At 32.5% G+C, this 20,026-nt stretch overlaps 1 protein-coding gene across 4 annotated transcripts in view; it reads right to left on the bottom strand.

The window, feature by feature from the left end:
* Window positions 1-20,026, bottom strand: part of LOC148619412 (uncharacterized) — a 165,968-nt gene that overhangs the window by 74,942 nt on the left and 71,000 nt on the right. For all 4 annotated transcript variants that reach the window (XM_088579273.1, XM_088579274.1, XM_088579272.1 and 1 more), the window contains exons 30-40: window positions 19,463-19,630; window positions 16,956-17,042; window positions 14,876-14,992; window positions 13,816-14,052; window positions 12,294-12,435; window positions 10,559-10,689; window positions 9,412-9,846; window positions 8,387-8,520; window positions 6,208-6,401; window positions 4,381-4,508; window positions 2,785-2,901 (exon numbers count right to left, since the gene is read on the bottom strand). In XM_088579273.1, coding sequence (XP_088435399.1) covers window positions 2,785-2,901; window positions 4,381-4,508; window positions 6,208-6,401; window positions 8,387-8,520; window positions 9,412-9,846; window positions 10,559-10,689; window positions 12,294-12,435; window positions 13,816-14,052; window positions 14,876-14,992; window positions 16,956-17,042; window positions 19,463-19,630 — 1,890 coding nt within the window. The remainder of the gene's footprint in view (window positions 1-2,784; window positions 2,902-4,380; window positions 4,509-6,207; window positions 6,402-8,386; window positions 8,521-9,411; window positions 9,847-10,558; window positions 10,690-12,293; window positions 12,436-13,815; window positions 14,053-14,875; window positions 14,993-16,955; window positions 17,043-19,462; window positions 19,631-20,026) is intronic.

Below are 20,026 nucleotides of genomic sequence, written 5' to 3' on the forward strand. Positions count from 1 at the left end.
TATAATTTGTAAAGAACAGTCAATTACATGTAAAACAAACAAATCTCACTACAGATCATGTTTGGATATTGTCACCCTTGGTCAGCAAGTGTGTGGCTTCTTTAACTCATAACATAAACATTAAAATGTAATAATAGTTGAAAATGCAAGTGAATTTTGATTTTTTTAAAAATAAATCTTACTAAAATACAAATATTTTTAATTATCATTTAATTTTAATTGAAGTGATATAACACTGAACAAAAATTAAATTATTGAACTTTTTTTTACACACACTTTTAACAACATTTTATTTAGATAAGTTAAAATAAAATATTAATTCTCTATCGTAAATGGTGAATACACGGCAAATTAAAAATGACATAAATATTTTAAAAAAGTAACAAAAATAAAGAAAAATACACAACAAAACATATAATGACTTTCCTAGTGTGTGTGTGTGTGTGTGTGTGTGTGTGTGTGTCACTGATCATATTCTGGCATTTTATTTTGTGACTTTTTTTTCTTGTGACTTTTTTTCTTGTGACCTTTTTTCCTGTGTCTTTTTATCCGTGACTTTTTTTTTGGCAGAATTTAGCTGAACCTAATGGTTTTGGAGATATATGTGAAAAATAACTGTCTGACCCCTATGTTCTATTTTTAGTAAAGGCAGCCATGTTTGTCGACGAATCAAAAATCCCCACATCATTTCTATGCAGGATACCCAAAGGAACATTCATACCAAGTTTGTTTCCAATTGGTCAAAGAAGAAGAGTTGTATATAATTGTTAACGATGACGACAGACGACGACAACAACCGACACCAAGTGATGGCAATAGCTCACATGGCATTTGGCCAGGGGAGCTAAAAATCTGTTCTTCTCATCTAGAAACAAAATAACTTACAGAAGAATTTAGTATCATATTTATACCATGGTCTGGCTCCAGCACCACAAAACTTGATAAATTACTTCAGTCTGAGAAAATTCTCAACTGTTTGTGAAGGCATAAATTCCAAAGACTTTGATTGGCGTAACCATGTAAATATAAATATTCTCAGACTCAAGTATTTTTCTAAATTTTGTGGTGCCAGTGTCTGACTAATCATTTTATAATTTAATTACTGTATGGGGGTAATTTTCACATGGTGCTAATTTTGGATTTTTTAGTGTTCAGCCTGAAAACACCAAAATAACTCAGCAAAATATTTACTCTGAGTTAAGTCCTTACAGCACCACTTAGCAACCCTCAAAATCAGAAACACCAAAATTGTTCATATACCTTTTTGCCTCAAAATGGCTTAACTTTATATCTGCCATTTGGTACTCCACAATCATTCAAGTTAATAACTATTGTAACACAAATGGAAGCTTTCAGTAAAACAGTTATTATCCACACATTATTTCTTTTATCACTGGTGACAAGCAGAGTGTGGTGATAGCAATTACCACACTCCTTTATAGAGTCAGGAAATCCCAGTATGATTTCTCTGTTGATATATAAATATGGCATAAGTTATTCAGCCTATCCTTTGTTATTATTTGCAATGAATCTACAAAACATGTAAAAAGATGTCCGAAACTGAGAAAATCTAAAGTGAAATAAATACATGGATGGTGGTAATTTTACATGCAATTATTTACAGAGTGTGGTAATGCAGTTTTTTTAAGGTAGTAATTTACCAAAGACTGTCTATTGAAAGTGATAAACTAAGCCACATTCTGTTCTTATTTCAGCATGTAGTTCTCACAATGATGCCTGGTAAACCACTTTTTGAAAATCAAATTGTTAAAACCTCCAATAAGAATAGAAATGTGGAATATGAAAAAGTCAAGAGCGTAATCAGGAAGATAGATTTAAACCAAGGACAATGACTGGTGATGACTGCCTGACATGCTGTGTTATCCTCAAATAATCTTTACAGGTTCATCTAAATAATTTCAACCATAAAATTACATCAATGAGGAACTTTTGTTTTCATCAACCTTATAAACCAAAAAAATGACCAGTTTCAGATGGTTTTCGTGATGTTGTTTCAGTCATAGTGTTTTTGTATTTCTTAAATGTATAAATGTACAGTAAAGACAGTAAATCACTCAGGTTTTTATATGTGTTACCAGTGACCACATTTTTTGATCCTGTGTTACCACAATCCATGCCTTTTTTTTTTTTTTTTTTTTTTTGATTTTCTCAGTATTGACCATCTTTTTCTAATAGATATTTCACAGACTCATTGCAAATAATAATAAACAAAGACAGCAGAATAACTTCAGCTACATTTATGTATCAACAGAGAAATTGGTAGGATATGATCTTACTGGGATTTTTATTCTCCATATTTGGAGTGCGGTTATTGCCATTTTCAAACTCTATTTGTCACTAGTGTTATATAATACGACAAAGTGGTAACAAATAGCAAAATCAACAACATCTCATACTCATTTGCTAGATATATATTTATCTCAAAACATTAATCGAAACACTTTAATCTCACAGCCCTATTGCACCACTGTTTCAAAGTAAAGAATAAATTCATGATGAACTATGTTGGACCCTATGACTAACATTTTGCACAATTTTTTTTACTTCAATTACCAAATGTTATTTTTTATTTAGAGCTTCTTGGAAGTTTTATAGCCTCAACTAGAAGGGCCATACAGAAATCAAATGAATTATAAACAAGAAGCCAGACAACACAAACTTGAATATAGGTATTCCTACACAGCCAGACTTGTAAATCATATATGGTTGAAAAAATTGAAATCTACATCATTTATCATCTAGTGCCTGTTAATTAATACTTACTATCTGGACAGTCACACTGAAAACCTTTATCTTTAGTAGAACATTTCCCATCATTTTTACAGGTGTCAGCATCTCCACACTGATAATTAATCAACTGACAACTGGAACCATCATAATCTGAAATTAGAAGGATTTCAAGAGCAAAATCATATTTCATTATTATGATATGAAGTAAAAAAAAATGTAAATTTATCTGAACAAAAGTAATTCCTGATCAGTGATTTTATCTTTAAATGAACTTTAAAGTCATTTTTACTTTGAAAACTGAAATAAAAACAATTTTACTCTGAAATCTGAAATAAACACAAACTCCCAAAAACAAATAAAACATTTGATCTTATTGTCACTGATCAGTTATGGTTATTAGTTGGAGAATCACATTTGTATTGTGTCCTAGGTATGACTGGATGTCGGTATCTTATTGTTATTATGTGTTTTGATAATGGTTTTATTGGTAGGTGAAATGGTCTTGTTAAAAAGCTGCAGCTGAGATGTGCAGTGTTGTCAATCAATCTTTGGTTTATGTAATTTGATAGTGAAATTTAAAACACTAATGACATGTACATTTATTATAATGACCAGTAATCATCAGCTTTCCAAGCCAAATAAAATGGTCATTATAGGCAAGATGTTTACCCAGTACATTATATAAATGTGATTCCTTTAATTTATCCACAAAAGATAACCTTATCTCTTGGTGGTTAGATAGGAGCGTTTTCTAGTTAAGATGATTATTTTGAATTTGCAATTTGTATTGAAATAGTTGGTTACATCCGTATCAATTGCGGAGGTGTAATGTTGGATGATTCTTGCTTTAAAAAATGTAAATAGTTTATGTGCAGAACGTTTTTACTGTGTTACAAGATATGTTGAGATTCAGACATAACTTTTAAGTGTAATATTGCCTGCTGGTGTGTTGGGCAGCGTGCGAGAATGTTGTTTGGTTAATAAGCATTTCATAATCATGGAATTAAATAAATAATTAATCCTTGTATCATAAAAATGTTGGTGGGACCATAGCAGGACACCTTTGTTATGACAACCGCAGCTTTCTCATCGACAATCTCATCAATTATTTCGTTGATTGATAGAGAAAGATTCACCTTTCTGTATTCCCCAAAACGACATTCACATACTTTTATTTTTATTTTATTTTTGGCTAAAATAGGGTCAGCGGTCCCTCAAAACAGATTATAAAAAAAAACTTTGGAAAAAATCAGCAATACAAACAAATTGTTAACTTGATCTGTAACTCATCAAGGTAGACTCACATACCAAAAATCAGCTCAACATCTGCAGGCATTTAGAAAAAAAAAGTGTGGAAAACTTAAATTACGGTAAATTCATGAGCCATAACTCACACAAAAATCAGCTAAGTGGAACGAAACCTAAACAAGATCTGTAACTCTTAAGGGTAGACTCACATACCAAAAATCAGCTTAATATTTGCAAGCTTTAAGAAAAATGTGTGGAAAACTTCAATTTGTTTCTGGACTGACAAACAGATGGATTGAATTCAAATCTGAAGTCCCCTTCAGCTAAAGGGGACTAATAAGTAGAAATATTACTAAATTGACAATGTTGTTTATAACTTACCATTAGTACATGAACATTCCGCAGTCCCTGCTACATTTTTACATTGGGCACTATTTGTGCATGGGTTAATGACATTACAGACATCAGGGAAATCTTCACAAGTATCACCTTTTGTTCCTGCTCGACATCTGTAATGAAGAAACAGGTGTTTTATCTCAAAAACTTTAGAGAAAAAGTTAAGAGGAGTTGAAATATAATTGCTAGAGATTACTAGGGATAGTTGAAACTAAAAATTTCATGAAGAAATATACTTTGGCCAAATAAGGAACCACATCTCCCAAAAGACGGCTGGGTATAGACAGTTTAAGGGGGAATAGGGTAGTGGTACTGTAACTTTCAATGACTAGAACACAATAAGAACAAGCATGATATGTACATATGTTCCTAAAATTAATAATCTAATTTGATTTGATATAAGCATTCTGATTGATTAATTTCACTTAAGGGAGATAAATTGACTAAAAATCCAGTTTTTGTTTAATTTTATCTCAAGATTTTAAAAATACTATTCAAAATCTTATTCAACAAACCCTTTATTCTCTTTATTCCAGATAGGAAAAAATTGAATACTCAACGAAATAACAAAATTTGAGATATCTTAATCGACTGAGTCTGCAGTGAAACGGTTTAGTGTCTTTTTAATTCTAACAAATAGGCTTCTGGAACAGGGTTATATTGCTACAAGATTGAAATCATCACTACAGAAGTTTTATGGTCTTCATCATGAACTCGTGGATCGTTATGGTGTATCTATCTGCACCATGAAAACTGATTTATTCAATGGGTCATAGTTTTCCTTTCCTTGTTTGTCTACCCCGGACTTGACTTTTTGTGAGCAACTCGGAGGGTGTTTCTAGAAAAGCAGAGGATGCTTACCCTACTGGTGCACCTGGTCCATGCTCCCAGTTTTTAGTGGAGTCCGAGTTGCTCATTTGCTTTTGTTACTTTGCATGTATGATTTTAGTTACTGTATGTTCTTTGTTGTGTATGTCTGTTTTCCATGTCTGATCTTTGTCTCTGGATTAAATTCTTTTGATTACCGCTATAACCTTGGTTCCCTTGATTACTCTTTAAAAAATATCTTTGTAAAGTGAGCATATCTAATTTAAATAATTTGAAATTTTGAAAAAGAGGTCAGAAACATACATGTTTACATACAATTAATGGAAGAGCATTTTCTATTCACCTATCAACCAGATTTAAAGAAATACTATCAAAAACAAAATTTATGCTACAAGCTAGCTAGATCCTGATCTTCCTGAAGTTGATGAATTTTTTTAGCCTTTTAAGGAGCCAGGTGTGGTAAAAATACACAAAATGACATTTTAATATTGAAGATTAATACCCAGCTTTAAATTACATTTTTTTCAAAAAAAAGGTGGTTTTTGACACCTAAAATGTAATAAAGAATTTCGAGTTGAAATCCTCTTCACCTTCAAAATCAAACAGTTTTTCCTTAGTAGTGAAGACTGAGAGAAATTAGGTAACTTAATAGATTCTTAAAACACTTGCTTATACTGTCAGGAAAATATACCAGACCTAAAAGAAAGTGACCAAAATATTACAGTGCCTCTGTACAAAATGCTGACCAGAGTTTGAAACATTCCTAGGCTAGCAGCAAACGTATGTGAATATGTTTGTTAACAATCTTTTTATTTTTACATATCACATTCACACTTTTACTAAATTTATGAAGTAAATACATTGTACTGATTAGAAATACATAGGAAATGGATTTGAAGGACCACCATAAGATGTCTCGTTTACAGGTATGTAGGTTTTTGATTTACTAGCTCCATGTACACTAACTGCACTATAATTACAAACCTGCAGAAGAATCCATCAGTCATGTTATAGCATTGTCCATTATTAAGACAGGGTGATGAGCTACAGAAATCCTCAGGTAACTCACACTGTTTCCCAGTCCATCCTTGTGGACATTCACAACTGAAGTCATTCTGTAAGTCTGTACATTTACCAGAATGACTACATGGGTAACTTCTACATTCATTTATATCATCCTGTTGGAAACAAAATAATTAGTATTTATAAGGATGATACTAACCTTTACTACCTAAAATCTACCAACTACATCCAAGGGAATAGTAAATGGTTTACTATCTAACATCTACCAATTACAACCAGGGGAACCGTAATTGAGCAGACAGTAAATACTTCTTAACAAAGCTGTAGAACACAGTGATTTCTAAAGAGTGTGCAAGAAAACAACACTGTCAAAAGTTTTCAGAGACTGACCACAAATCAAAAAAACATCAAGTGATACTTCAAAAAGTGAAATATTATTCATTCACTTGGAAATGTTATTTCTAACAAAAATCTATTTTTATCAATTGCCAAGTCTGCAAAGAAAATAGAAGAGGTTTTTTTTTTTTACAAACAATGGCCCTCTTTTTTCCCCAAATGTATTTGGTTAAATAGTACTAATGCATATATAAAAGATAGGTATAAACTATAGGCCCTAGAGTGCCTAAATTACTTACCTAGAAACTATAGGCCCTAGAGTGCCTAAATTACCTACCTAGAAACTATAGGCCCTAGAGTGCCTAAATTACTTACCTAGAAACTATAGGCTCTAGAGTGCCTAAATTACTTACCTAAACACTATAGGCCCTAGAGTGCCTAAATTACCTACCTAGAAACTATAGGCCCTAGAGTGCCTAAATTACTTACCTAGAAACTATAGGCCCTAGAGTGCCTAAATTACTTACCTATAAATTATAGGCCCTAGAGTGCCTAAATTACTTACCTAGAAACTATAGGCCCTAGAGTGCCTAAATTACTTACCTAGAACTCACATCTTTCCTTATAAACACCCAATGTAATGAATATGAAAATATACGAATATCTGTGCAAGACCCGGCAAGGTCGTCAAGGACGTTAAAATCCCCCTTAGTAGTATATGACAATATTACTGCAAGGAAAATATTTTCTCTATCTGCTAGAATTAAACCAAAAATACTTTCAAGGGCAGTTAAACTCCTAAAAGGATTCTTTTTTTTTCATGGCTCAGTTTAATCTTTTGTAGACCTGATCATAAGGAACATTTTATTATTTGAAGGTTTCTTTCTACCTTTAATAGATTTTAATATATTAACAGTAAAACTTTCAAGGGCCATAACTCTTAAGAGGAGTTGTCCCACAACTTTGAATTACAGGAGTTTTTTTTCAGGCCTAATAATATTGATCATGTCACTAAAGAAAGTTTCTTTTCTACCTATTATGGTTTTTATGATAGAAGCTTAAACTGTGATTTTTTTACCTTTTAAAGGCAACAACTCTAATAAGGAGTCCCACAATAAATGTCCAATTTTGTAGAGCTTTTCAAGGCAAAGAAGGAAAGTCAAAGACATTTCCCTTTTTTCTCTATCTGTCATATTTTTTGAAGTATACCTATGTTTTTTTTTTAATTAACCATAGTGGCTATTATTTACCAGATCACCATAATCAACAGCATTTATCAATTAAACCACTCTAATCATACTGATGACTGAATAGGATTATTATTCATTAAGTGGTTACAGAGAAGATTTTTCTAGAAATGTTAATGATGACATGACACTTTTATTCAGGTTCCTGCCAGTATAACCAGGTTCACAGATACATCAGTAGTCATTGATAAGATTTTCACGCCTCTCTATATTATCTACTGTAAAGTTCCTGCCAGTATAGCCAGGTTTACATGCTACATCTGTAGTCATTGACCAGATCTTCACGTCTCTCTACATTACTTAATGTACAGTTCCTGCCGGTATAGCCAGGTTTACATGCTACATCTGTAGTCATTGACCAGATCTTCATGTCTCTCTACATTACTTAATGTACAGTTCCTGCCAGTATAACCAGGTTTACAGATACATCTGTAGTCATTGACCAGATCTTCACATCTCTCTACATTACTTACTCTACAGTTCCTGCCAGTATAACCAGGTTTACAGATACATCTGTAGTCATTGACCAGATCTTCACATCTCTCTACATTACTTACTGTACAGTTCCTGCCAGTGTAACCAGGTTTACAGATACATCTGTAGTCATTGACCAGATCTTGACATCTCTCTACATTACTGTCAGTACAAACAGCTGCAACACAATCATTTATGTTGTTCTCACAATTCTTCCCTGAAACATGAACAAGTACAAGTATTAAATAGTAGTCAAGGGAACCAAGGTTATAGCGGTAATCAAAAGAATGTAATCCAGGGACAAAGACCCAACATGGAAAACAGACATACACAACAAAGAACATACAGTAACTAAAATCATACATACAAAGTAACAAAAGCAAATGAGCAACTCGGACTCCACTAAAAACTGGGAGCATGGACCAGGTGCACCAGTAGGGTAAGCGTCCTCTGCTTTTCTAGAAACACCCGGCAAGTTGCTCATAAAAAGTCAAGTCCAGGGTAGACAAACGAGGAAAGGAAAACTATGACCTGTTGAATAAATCAGTTTTCATGGTGCAGATGGATACACCATAACGATCCACGAGTTCATGATGATGACCATTAAACTTCTGTAGTGATGACTTCAATCTTGTAGCAACATAACCCTGTTCCAGAAGCCTATTTGTTAGAGTTCTAGTGCGATACAAAAAGTCTGCGTAGTTTCAGCAATCTCTGTCATAACGTATGAGTTGTGATATGAACACTCCATACGCAGGTGCTGAAGAGATGTTGCCACAGATAAAACGAAAGTTCACAATTATGTATGTACAATTAATTGTTTGATTTAGACCCAAAGCATTTGGCTCTGATGCTGCCAATGAGAGGTTACTCACTGAAACACAAGTGCAAGATACCGAAATTTGCAATTAATAATATGACAGTTTTATGTTTATGTAATTTTTTGTTTACATTAGATGATTTTCAACTTGTAATACATCTATTTCTGTTTTTACTCATCATCAAACGGTGAAGACCAAAGCTGACTATCTGAAGTAGTTTTATCATCCGTCAATTACCAACTATGGTATCATCACATACTGATTGATTTTCGCTTACTACTACCTACCATTGTAACCTGGTGGACAGTCACATTCATAATCATTAAGTAGATCTGTACATTGTCCTCTGTGTTGACAAGGTCTACTTTTACAGTCATCAATGTTGTGTTGACACAGTGACCCTTCAAATCCAGGAGTACAGTCACACTTTCCATCACTTCCACAAGTACCGTTAACACACTCAACTCCTTCACATGGAGGAATCATTTCACATGTGCCATCAGCTGCTAATCTGTATGGTTCCTCACATTTACATGTAAACTCAAACTCATTATAGTCACCATAACATATTCCTTCAGGACATGGCTTGGATGAGCAGAAATCTGGAACATCTTTACATCTGTCTCCATGGAAACCTTGTTTACATGAACATTCATAGTCATTTACTTTATCAACACAGGTTCCATTGTATAGACAGCCTTTGGGGTTTGCAGAACATTCATCTGAAAGAGAAAGCCAATTTATCATTAAAACTTTGCTACAAAAAGTACAAGAATTTCTTTTGTGCTGCATTGGTTAAATTCAAAGACTGTGGACAAAATGAAAGTGTAACGTTTTAACACAAGTTATCATTAAAACTTTGCTACAAAAAGTACAAGAATTTCTTTCGTGCTGCATTGGATAAATTCAATGATTGTGGACAATGAATGAAAGAATAGAGTTTTAGCACACTTTCAAGAAGTTCTGACATTGTGTTTCACTTATCTTTATATATATGTGCAATACTTCAAAACAGCCTGTTATTACCTTTTAGGAACATTAACAGATTGACTTACTAACCAGTTTCCTTACCTCAGGTAACTTACTTTGCATCTGTTACTCACAATTTATTAGAATATTACAACCTTCTACACTCTAGGAAACTCACTTAAATTACTACCTTTACCCACAGAACCTCAGACATGTTACCTGGTGTATCTTGGATATCTTGGACTAAAACCTTTCATTTGTCAGCTCAAACTTGTTACTATCTTTGCTGGTAACTCTGAGTTATCACTCTCCTTACCCAATGAAAGCCTGGATTACAGGTAAATTGATAAGAGTACATTGTCATAGGAAATCAGACTTACCAAAATTGACATCACAATCCTTTTCTGTATAGCCATGATTACAGGTACATTGGTACCAAACCCTGTCACAAGAAATCAAACTTACTTATATTGACATCACAATCCTTTCCTGTGTAGCCAGGTTCACAAACACATTGATATCTTACACTATCATAGGATACACATGTACCATGGTCACATGGATCTGGGTTACAAAGATTTGTGTCTTGTTCACACCTGGAATTTCAATGAAAAAGTTATACGTCTTTGTCTTACTGGCACCACAACACACCTATGGTTTAATGGTAAGCATTAATTAGATATATGCTTGTTATAATTGTTGCCATTGGCACAAGCCATACACCCATACACATATTGCAAGCATGCAGTAAGAATTGACTATATTTTCAGTATTTGACAGATCTATGCAACCATTATGAAATCTTCAGAGCTGTTTACCCTTCCAAATGTAAGAGTAGCTAGATTACTTGAAGTTATAAATTTGACGGTTGTTTTTTTTTCCTTCCTAGTTACTTTTGCATCCGTAGTATCATTGTGCTTCTTTTTTGAAGTTTCAAGATTTACATTGCTACTCTCATTAATCTAGCTACAATATGTAGCTCCTTTGACAAACATTGCCTAAGGTGAGCTAGTCAGACTGCCAATGAAACAAAACACATTTTCTCCACTGCAAGTTTTTAATCACACAACTATCTTTAAAAAGTTTGAAGAGACAAATATACATTTCATTTACTAAAAAGTTCGAATTCAAAGTAAGTTCGAAGTGTTAATTCAGTTGAATCAATGAGACATCATCAAGTTCAGGATGATATCGTCAAATATATTAGTTTCCAATTCGATTTCTGATCTTCGAAAACTATTCATATCACGAAAATTTGTTAAATGAACTGAAATCACCCATGTGTGAATCACTTCATTGCTTCCAACGGGACCTCTTTGTAGCTCTGCCAGAACAGCTAAAGTATGTCAAAGTAACTACATTATTGTAGATATCATCAGCCAAGTACTTTTGGTTAGCCATTGCATCTTAGTCTGAGCTTGTTACACATCATGATCGCAGTTAATTGGCCAAGTTCTTTTTAACAATGATCAGCCATTTTCCAAAACAACTTTTATTTTTCATGGATTGCGCATGATAAATATGAATCTGAAGTGTAAATAATCCATGGAAAATATGACATTGTGTAAGGTTATCAGTTCTTGGTCCATCATCAATCAAAGATCAGTTATAGATAGATCAACAATCGATATCTGTCAGTTGGTGATTACTTGTTCTTTTCCATTCATATATTTCATAGAATGATGTGTTTTGTTTTTCAGTTTTTCAAAAATGTTACCAATACATTTGTAATGTAAATTTTGTATATGAATTTGTAAATGAAATGGAAAACCTGAATTTCACCACCTATTTTGAATTCAAAGTAAATTAATCATTACTTTTTACTTGATTCATTTTCTATAAAAAAATGTGAAATATTTAGATAAATGGATTATATCTATAATATGATGCATGGTTGTATTACTGGATTAATCTCTGTGATCATATTCAATAGAATAAATTAGACACAAAATGTTTTGAGCATGCAACTTCAATTTTTTAAAATTTGTTAACATTGTAGCTGTATGTTTCAAAGCCTTTGTAGAATGTCCTTTTAGAATATTACATTTTTTTTGTAAAACCTTGTTAAGAAATATGTAGATAACCTAAAGAACCATAGTACTATATCAAAGTGTATCTAAACTTCAATATTTCTAATATAAAGATGTTCTTATTCATTACAACATCCTTTCCTAAGCCTAACTGTATCTGTATATCTTACTTGTCTCCAGTAAATACACCAGTGACAGGACAGAGACATTTGGCTTTATCTCCCAGTAAATCTTGACACATTCCATGTTCTGAACAGGTGTCATTCTTACAGGAGTTAACCAAGTCATCTTCACATCGATGATTGCCAAATACTTCAGTTTAAATAGAAATATTGTCAATTAAGAGGACCAAAAAATGCCATCTTCAGTACAGAATCAATTGTCATTTCATTCAAAGATTATATTGGTTAAAACAAGTCATACGATGAAACCAGTAAAAAGTATTGTGAGATCAAATATTGTATAATTCAGATATTATTGTATTAAATTGTGACTGACATGAACTTGCAAAAACAAAAAAACCTTGCATTATTAGACTTCACAGTACTAGGTATAGAGAAGATAATTAGGAATGAAAGTATATTGACAGACAGGAGTACTGTAAGGCTAAAAAAAATATGCTAGGTTCTCAGCCCACCCCCCCTCCCCACTTCCCATCCCTAAAAACCTTCAGGCATAGATCTGCGATTTTTATAATCGACTTTTAATTAGTTAACAGAATCGTCTGCGCCCTTGACAGAAAGGTACAAAATACAATGCGAATAAGGCTGTTATTTATCATTGATCATATAATGGTCTACTTCTTCATCTTGAATGTAGAACAGTAATATTAAAAATTTTTACTATGGAAGGGTAAGCTGATCCTGACTGATAAGTTATACATCAGCTGAATCAGTGAATTTGATGAAATTTCATAAAAAAAAAAAAAAAAGAAAAAAAACTTACTTCTGATCAAAATAAAAAAAAGAGAAAAAAAAAAAGCCTTCAACCCTTAAATTTTTTTTTTAAAGTGAACTGAGAACCCAAGCTTTTTTTTGTATGGCCTTAACAGTGAAATTTTTTTCTATTTTTGAGCCAAGATCCGTAATGTGAAAATTAAACTGTCCTGAATATTTTCTTCATAGAACATTACAATACAATTTGATAAACAATCGCAAATTTAAAACTGCGTGAAAGGAGATTTATAGCAGAAATAAATAAAAAAAAAAAAAAAAAAAGACTGCGTCAAAATTTCCAGGTTTACAGTATTTCTACTCACACAATTTATTTAGATTTTCTGAACTGCCTGTCTCTTACAGAGCCTACATAATTTGTATATGATTTGAATTGACTTAATTATCACTACATGTATGTTTTGACCTACATATCATTGAAGTAATTGTACAATATATTTCAGAAACAAAGGCAATCCAAGCTTCATTAATGATATTAAACTAGCATCACACTGTTACCATTAAAACATAATATTTGTCTAATCCAAATTTTCTATATAAGATAGAAAATTTGTTTAAGTTTACATAGGATGCATAAAAATTGTCAGAACAATCAACTGAGTGCATATGAATTGTGCTATGTTGGTGCTCATTTTCAGCCATAAGATTCTTAGAAATAATTCATGAAAAAACACAAGTTTTTTGTATTATTGCTGTATTAATTCTAACATTATTTAGTAATAATCATCAATACACTTACACTTTGTGTCCCTGCATTGTTTTATAGAGTATGTAGCTCCTGCCTTATTTGTAGCTGTTGTCTTTTTATTGAAAACGAAACAGTATCCTTCATCAAAGTGAACAGATTTACAGTCAGGACTGTCCAGACAAAACTGTTCACATGCCTCTAAATTTGATTGTGATTTTGTATCATTTCTGTCCCAATCAGCATCCTGTCCACTTTTGTCAGCCTCTCTTACCATTTTGCAAGATGTATCTAAAAATTATTGGCTATCTCAAATTTTCAGTAGAATTAATAGCAACAGAATTATGAATCAGTCTAATTTCAAACACTTCTGAATTCACAATCTTCAATACATGTTATAGTTTTACTCGATTACTTGACAAAACAATATATCAGTGAGCTATTGCTCAACGAGAAGAATACCTGTCCCTCCCCAATTAGACCCTTTATGTGGGTCTTTAAACAGAAAGTAGCCATGCTAGGCAGACTCCCCGAATACAAATATTAATTATCTTTGAAATGTAGTTGAAGAGAAAAGTGTGATAATTACTGCCCCTTACAAAACTATGTTTGAATGAAAGAATATAGTCAGCTCACTCATATACCCTATACCCCACATTGAAAGAGTAGTAGGTTTAACTATATAGTCATGAACTGATAACACCAAGAAAACAATTTAGCCACCTTTGGCTGAACTATGGGAATAGTTGCACTGAAAAGATGTCTCAAAAGTGCATTTAAGAAGATTATACTAAATAAGGAATATTATTTCCCAAAAAACTTTGGGGATCAAATTTTCCTGGTAATATGTACTATATATAGAGTATTGTATTTACTACAAAGTTTTATGAAATTCTGTTTTGTATTTTGAAGAAATGTGATGTTAAGATGCCTCAGTTGTGTGCTTCTGGAACTAAGTATGTAGGAACCAAATTAAATAAGACATGGACAGACAATTGCAACAGTATTAGGATTACTGTATATTGACTTGTATAGCAGGGGTATACAATTATATTTAAGACTGAAATGGACAATCATCACTAGGATACTGACTAGGGCTTAAATGTACACCTACCTAAAGGACAGGAACAGTTATAGGTATCGTATCCTGTCTTTGTACAGGTTCCACCATTCCAACAAGGTGAGGAAGAACAGGGATCCAGTTCTGTCTCACAGTTTTCTCCAACAAAACCTATGAAAAGTTTAATAGTAAAATAATATATAAAATTTAACCTCTTAAAAAAGTTCTAAGTCAAGACTACATTGTGACTATTGGGACATAGAAATGAAGTATAGAGATACTAGTTATAATGCAACTTGACCTAGAATGGGTGGCTCACATAAAAACTGGCCTAAGCTAAAAGCCTGACATAAAACAAACACTATCACCAACATTGAAAAAGCAATACCTTAGTCTAGCCTTCTATGACTTCTTAGTCTAGCCTTCTATGACTTATGTCACAGGTCATATAAAAGCAAGATCAATTGCATGTCTGAATCTGTGTCTCTTATCATAGAAAACTAACTTATTTTGGTGAGCTAATTAATTTTCTTAATTTTACAAGCAAGAAAAATCTGCAAAAATAAATTTCTGCCAAAAAGTCTTGTTATGCTGTAATACATCTTGAAGAGAGTATTAGATGCAAATTAAATAGACATCCTAAATTGGGATAATAAGTATACAATAGTCCCTCTCTGAAATGGCCCCCTGTCTTATGCGACCAAAGGTATATAAAACAAATATCGGAAGTGTTGACTTGCTGGAAGAAAAGTAGACTTTTAGTCCAAAAAATACAGCATATATAAATGAACAAAACTGTATTCAATTGTTAATTGCCATTTTGCTTTAAAAATACATTATACATACATAACAAATATGAAATAAATCTCTATAATTTGTTTGCTATTTATATATTAATATTTGGATTGCAGTATGTGGGTGGCCACATAAGAGAGGGGCTACTGAATGTGCAATATTGCAACCTATGAATGCTATGGCCATGGAATTATTACTCAGATTGGTTATAATTCAAATAACAGATATCATTTAAATACAGATTCTCCTTCAGAAATGAGGGGTTTAAATTATTTCTCCACTTGAGATGGTCAAATTAAAGTTTCAACACCTGATTTTAGATAGCATGTCAAAATTTAATTTTATCATAGAGAGTGGAGAAATAATCAAAGTCAAGAATACACTAAAGAAGAATCTGTTTCTCCCATGAAATCTATAGAAAACTTGGAAGATGTAAAATGGTGGCAACTTTTTGCAGAAATTTTATCACCCTCCAGTGGGTAAAAAGTCACATGTACCTTTTAATCACTGGCTTAGAATGGGAAAAATTAAGAATAATGGCAGTTTTGAAGTCAAGACAGAAAATATCACAGTAAGCCTGATAGGGTGGGATATGATGTTCTGTGGAGATGTTCAAAACTAATGTTATTCAGTTTATTGGCAATGTCACAGTTGGTGGTAAATGGAAATTGCCAGTATGTTTTAGTATGAGAGAAGAAATTTCAGGCAGTAGGAAAAAAAGAAAATCAAGTATTAAAGTTGCTGATAAAGAGTTTTCTCTACTAAGTACTGTAATTTAAGGTATGGAATTTACCGACATATCTGTATTCAATATTTGAGAATATGTATCCAATGTGCAGAAGGATGGGGGTGTTGACTGGAAAAAATACCATGACTTTCCAAAAAGTAGCTTCAGTTATTTGGTACTTAAAGTCCAAAAACAACTGAGAACAAAAAATTGGAAAACCACAACAAAAAAAAAGACACAACTCTTATCTTCAGTTACAAAAAATATTTTTGATTTGCTCATAGAATTATATTCTTATTGAATGAAATGTCAAACATACCAATGGCATAAGGGTTACAAGGCCCTTGATAAACAAATGAAGTCAGATCAATTGCCCCAACCAGTCTGCAAGCAAACTGAACAATGCCTTATTGCACCCCAAATATTATGATTCTGTAAAATGTGTTTACCAAATATTTGTTTAAGGTGACTTATAGAATTAACTTGAATAATAAATAAATCTCCCTTAGCTTCCATCCAAGGAGTAGTCATTTAAAAGGTTCACCATATCTAAATTCAACATTGAATTTGTTTATCTTTCTAAACATTGGAAATGAGATAACTGCTTCTTACCTAATGCACAATTGCAAACTATTCCATGACCATCATAGCTGCACTGCCCATGTCCATTACAAGTATTATTACAATAATCCAGGGTATCTGTTCAAAGATGTAAAATATAGTCAAACCCACATGTAAAAGTTTCTATTTGTTAAATTGTTCTACTCTGAATCAAGCATTTTACATACCTACATTAGAGAACTCACCTAATCCTACAAAATCTTATTTAAATAACACTATAACAATAAAGTTGAAAATGACAGCACTATCCGTATATCCGTTACATCCAGTTTTGCACACATGTGTAATACATGACGGACTGAGGTGTTTCTTCAAGGCCTTGTCTAACATTTTAGGTCTCTCGCGGACAGTGTAAAGCGACAAAGTGTTCACACAGTCCTCCGACATAGTCAAAGCCATGAATGTGGGTCATTGTGTATTCGGGGAAATTAGTTGTCATGTGACCATGTTTATCAATTTAATGCATTATCACCTCATTTAATATTAATTGGTGACCTCGTGATTCAATCTCTAATATGCACACTATATACAGTGTTGTATAGCCTGCAGCAAAATACTTTTTGGGATAAAATCAACACTTTCCAGTGCATGTAAGACAGATATTGGTGCATGCTAGTAAATTGATGAGAAATTTACAAGGCCGAAAAAAAAAATAGTATATTTCTGAGCACTATTCTAAAATTTTGTAGGGTTGGCAGGTTAGGATTTTTATTTTCATTTGCAGGGGCTTCTCTGGCTTTCAACATTCTACTGCTGCCAAATTTTGTCGCCAATTTTCAGAAACAAGAGCCAAAATGGGTGCCAAATTTTTTTTTACTAATTTTTTAAAATAACGAACACTCCTATTGTGCGTTTAAATGCATGATAAATGAATGCTCCCAGCATGCGTTTAAATGCACAATAAACAAACGTTCCAAGGGTGCATCTAAACAAACAATAGACAAATGCTTATATTGTGCGTTTAAATAAAATAATAATAATAATAATAAAATAATAATAGTCATATCATGAAGACAGAAAGAAATAGAAAGTAAAATTAATGAAATTACTTAATTAAAAATAGGAACAAATATAAAAATAACAGTTAAATCAAGGAAATAATTAGAGTACAAAAATATCAGCGTTTAAACGAACGCTTCTATCGTGTGTTTAGACGAACGCAAAACGATGTGTAACCACAGGATAAACCATGCACGAACACTAAAATGGGAAACGTGAACTTCTCAAGAAGTGTAGCTCTAGTCTTAGTCAGAATCTAAAACCATCTCTCACTTTTTGTATGCAAAATAATAAAGTACTACTCTAGATACAGGTGCTTTATTTCTATCAAGGACTTTATATTACTAAGCTCACATAGTCCTTGATTATAAAATATGCTGACCTTTTTCCTTTGAGGTCTAATTAAGTTTATCTAAACATATTATTTAATATTTTTATTTATAAATTTTCAACAAAATTGATTCTTTTTTCAAGTGATAAAATTTCTGGCTAAATACCATGGACCATTAATTGTGTCCCTTTTCAATTATCTCTAATTTTCTCTATCTGAATATTATGACTTAATGCCTTCAGTATTTCCTTAATTACAATTTAGGAATCCCCATCTATTTGTTTACCGATTTTCCCGCCAAAATAGGCACATGACAAAGTGTAAACAAATGTCATCCATTTTCTTTTATCAATTCTTGCATTTTAAAGTGTTTTAGACACTTCATGATGGGATAATCACTGTTAATTGGATTTAATTTATTGTGTTATTAGGTAAATCTGTTTCTGAATGTATTATATGGTATAACAGGGCCATGAAGCTTGTTTGTAAACCACGTGCACATGGCCATGATTGTGTTTACTTTTGACCAGATGGTGAGAGTTTTGAGTTTTACCGAGGAGGATATTGTGAGTCACAGTCATCTGGTCTAATTACCTTTGATTGGCTTAAGTTGTAAATTGGTTATGGTCAATTTACTGTAACCAGGTGTCAACACAATTGTTAAATTGCACGGAGAGAATATCCGTTGCTGACAAACCGCACGTCAATTTTAATATACAAAACCTAGACACCAAGAAAATCACCAACCGGTTATTTTTGTCGCCAGATCAAATAAGCCCAGTGCGAACCCTGTCATTTGATATTTTTGAAATGAAATAAGTTATAATGATGCAATAAAAACCAAATATGTAGAGACTAAACATGTAATAGACTTAGTCCACAGCCTAATCCTTTTTGGGATTTGGCGCATGAGTTTTGTTTTGTCTTGAGGTGGTAAAAAAAAATTATCTCAAGAGCCGAATTCCATAAAGGGATTATCCACGACCAAGAGCACACTCATGGCATGTGTGTTTTCAATTTTCTTCTTTTTTTTCTGAAAGACAATCAGCAATTTTTTTTTTAAATACTAAAATATTTTAAGGATAGTTATTATAACAATATCCTAACATTTGGATAATATCTACTCATATGAAATATAAGTTGAAATGTTTATTTTTTTCAATCTTACCCAAATCAATACAATCACTCTGATTCTTTGACCCAGTGGTCTGTGTTATTTGATCAGCTTTACATTCTTTACACATGTCCTGTCCTGTCTCATCCTGGTAAAAATGAACTGGACATGGCTTACATGGGACATATCCTGTCACTGAGTACTGCCCAGTTTCACAAGGAGCTGTAACATAATTAATTACATTTACATATAAACTTTGAGCATGTACACAAATACAAAGATGTGATTACCCCATAAAGAATAATGAAATTTTGTTCACAGTAAAATAAATGAATCAGAGGAATATATCTTTTGGTTTTTTTTCACAGATAAACACATCACAAATGACAAAAGGACAATTTGAAATCAAGAATCATATTTTAAAGCAAATCACGGACTTATTCAATTATGAAATAAAAATAATGTTCCCTCATCCAAGCATATTGTAGAGATGTGAAGGTTCAGGGGTATTATTATAATGAGCCTGAGGCTCAAGAAGGGTATAATATAGAATATTATTTGAGCTGTGTCGCAAGACAAGCCATATCAGACTCGTTTAAAGAGGTCAAAATCATATAC

This window comes from Perna viridis, chromosome 4 (assembly GCF_037379345.1).
Source record: "Perna viridis isolate PV_CMFRI_1.1 ecotype Kerala chromosome 4, ASM3737934v1, whole genome shotgun sequence".
Classification (NCBI taxonomy): domain Eukaryota; kingdom Metazoa; phylum Mollusca; class Bivalvia; order Mytilida; family Mytilidae; genus Perna; species Perna viridis.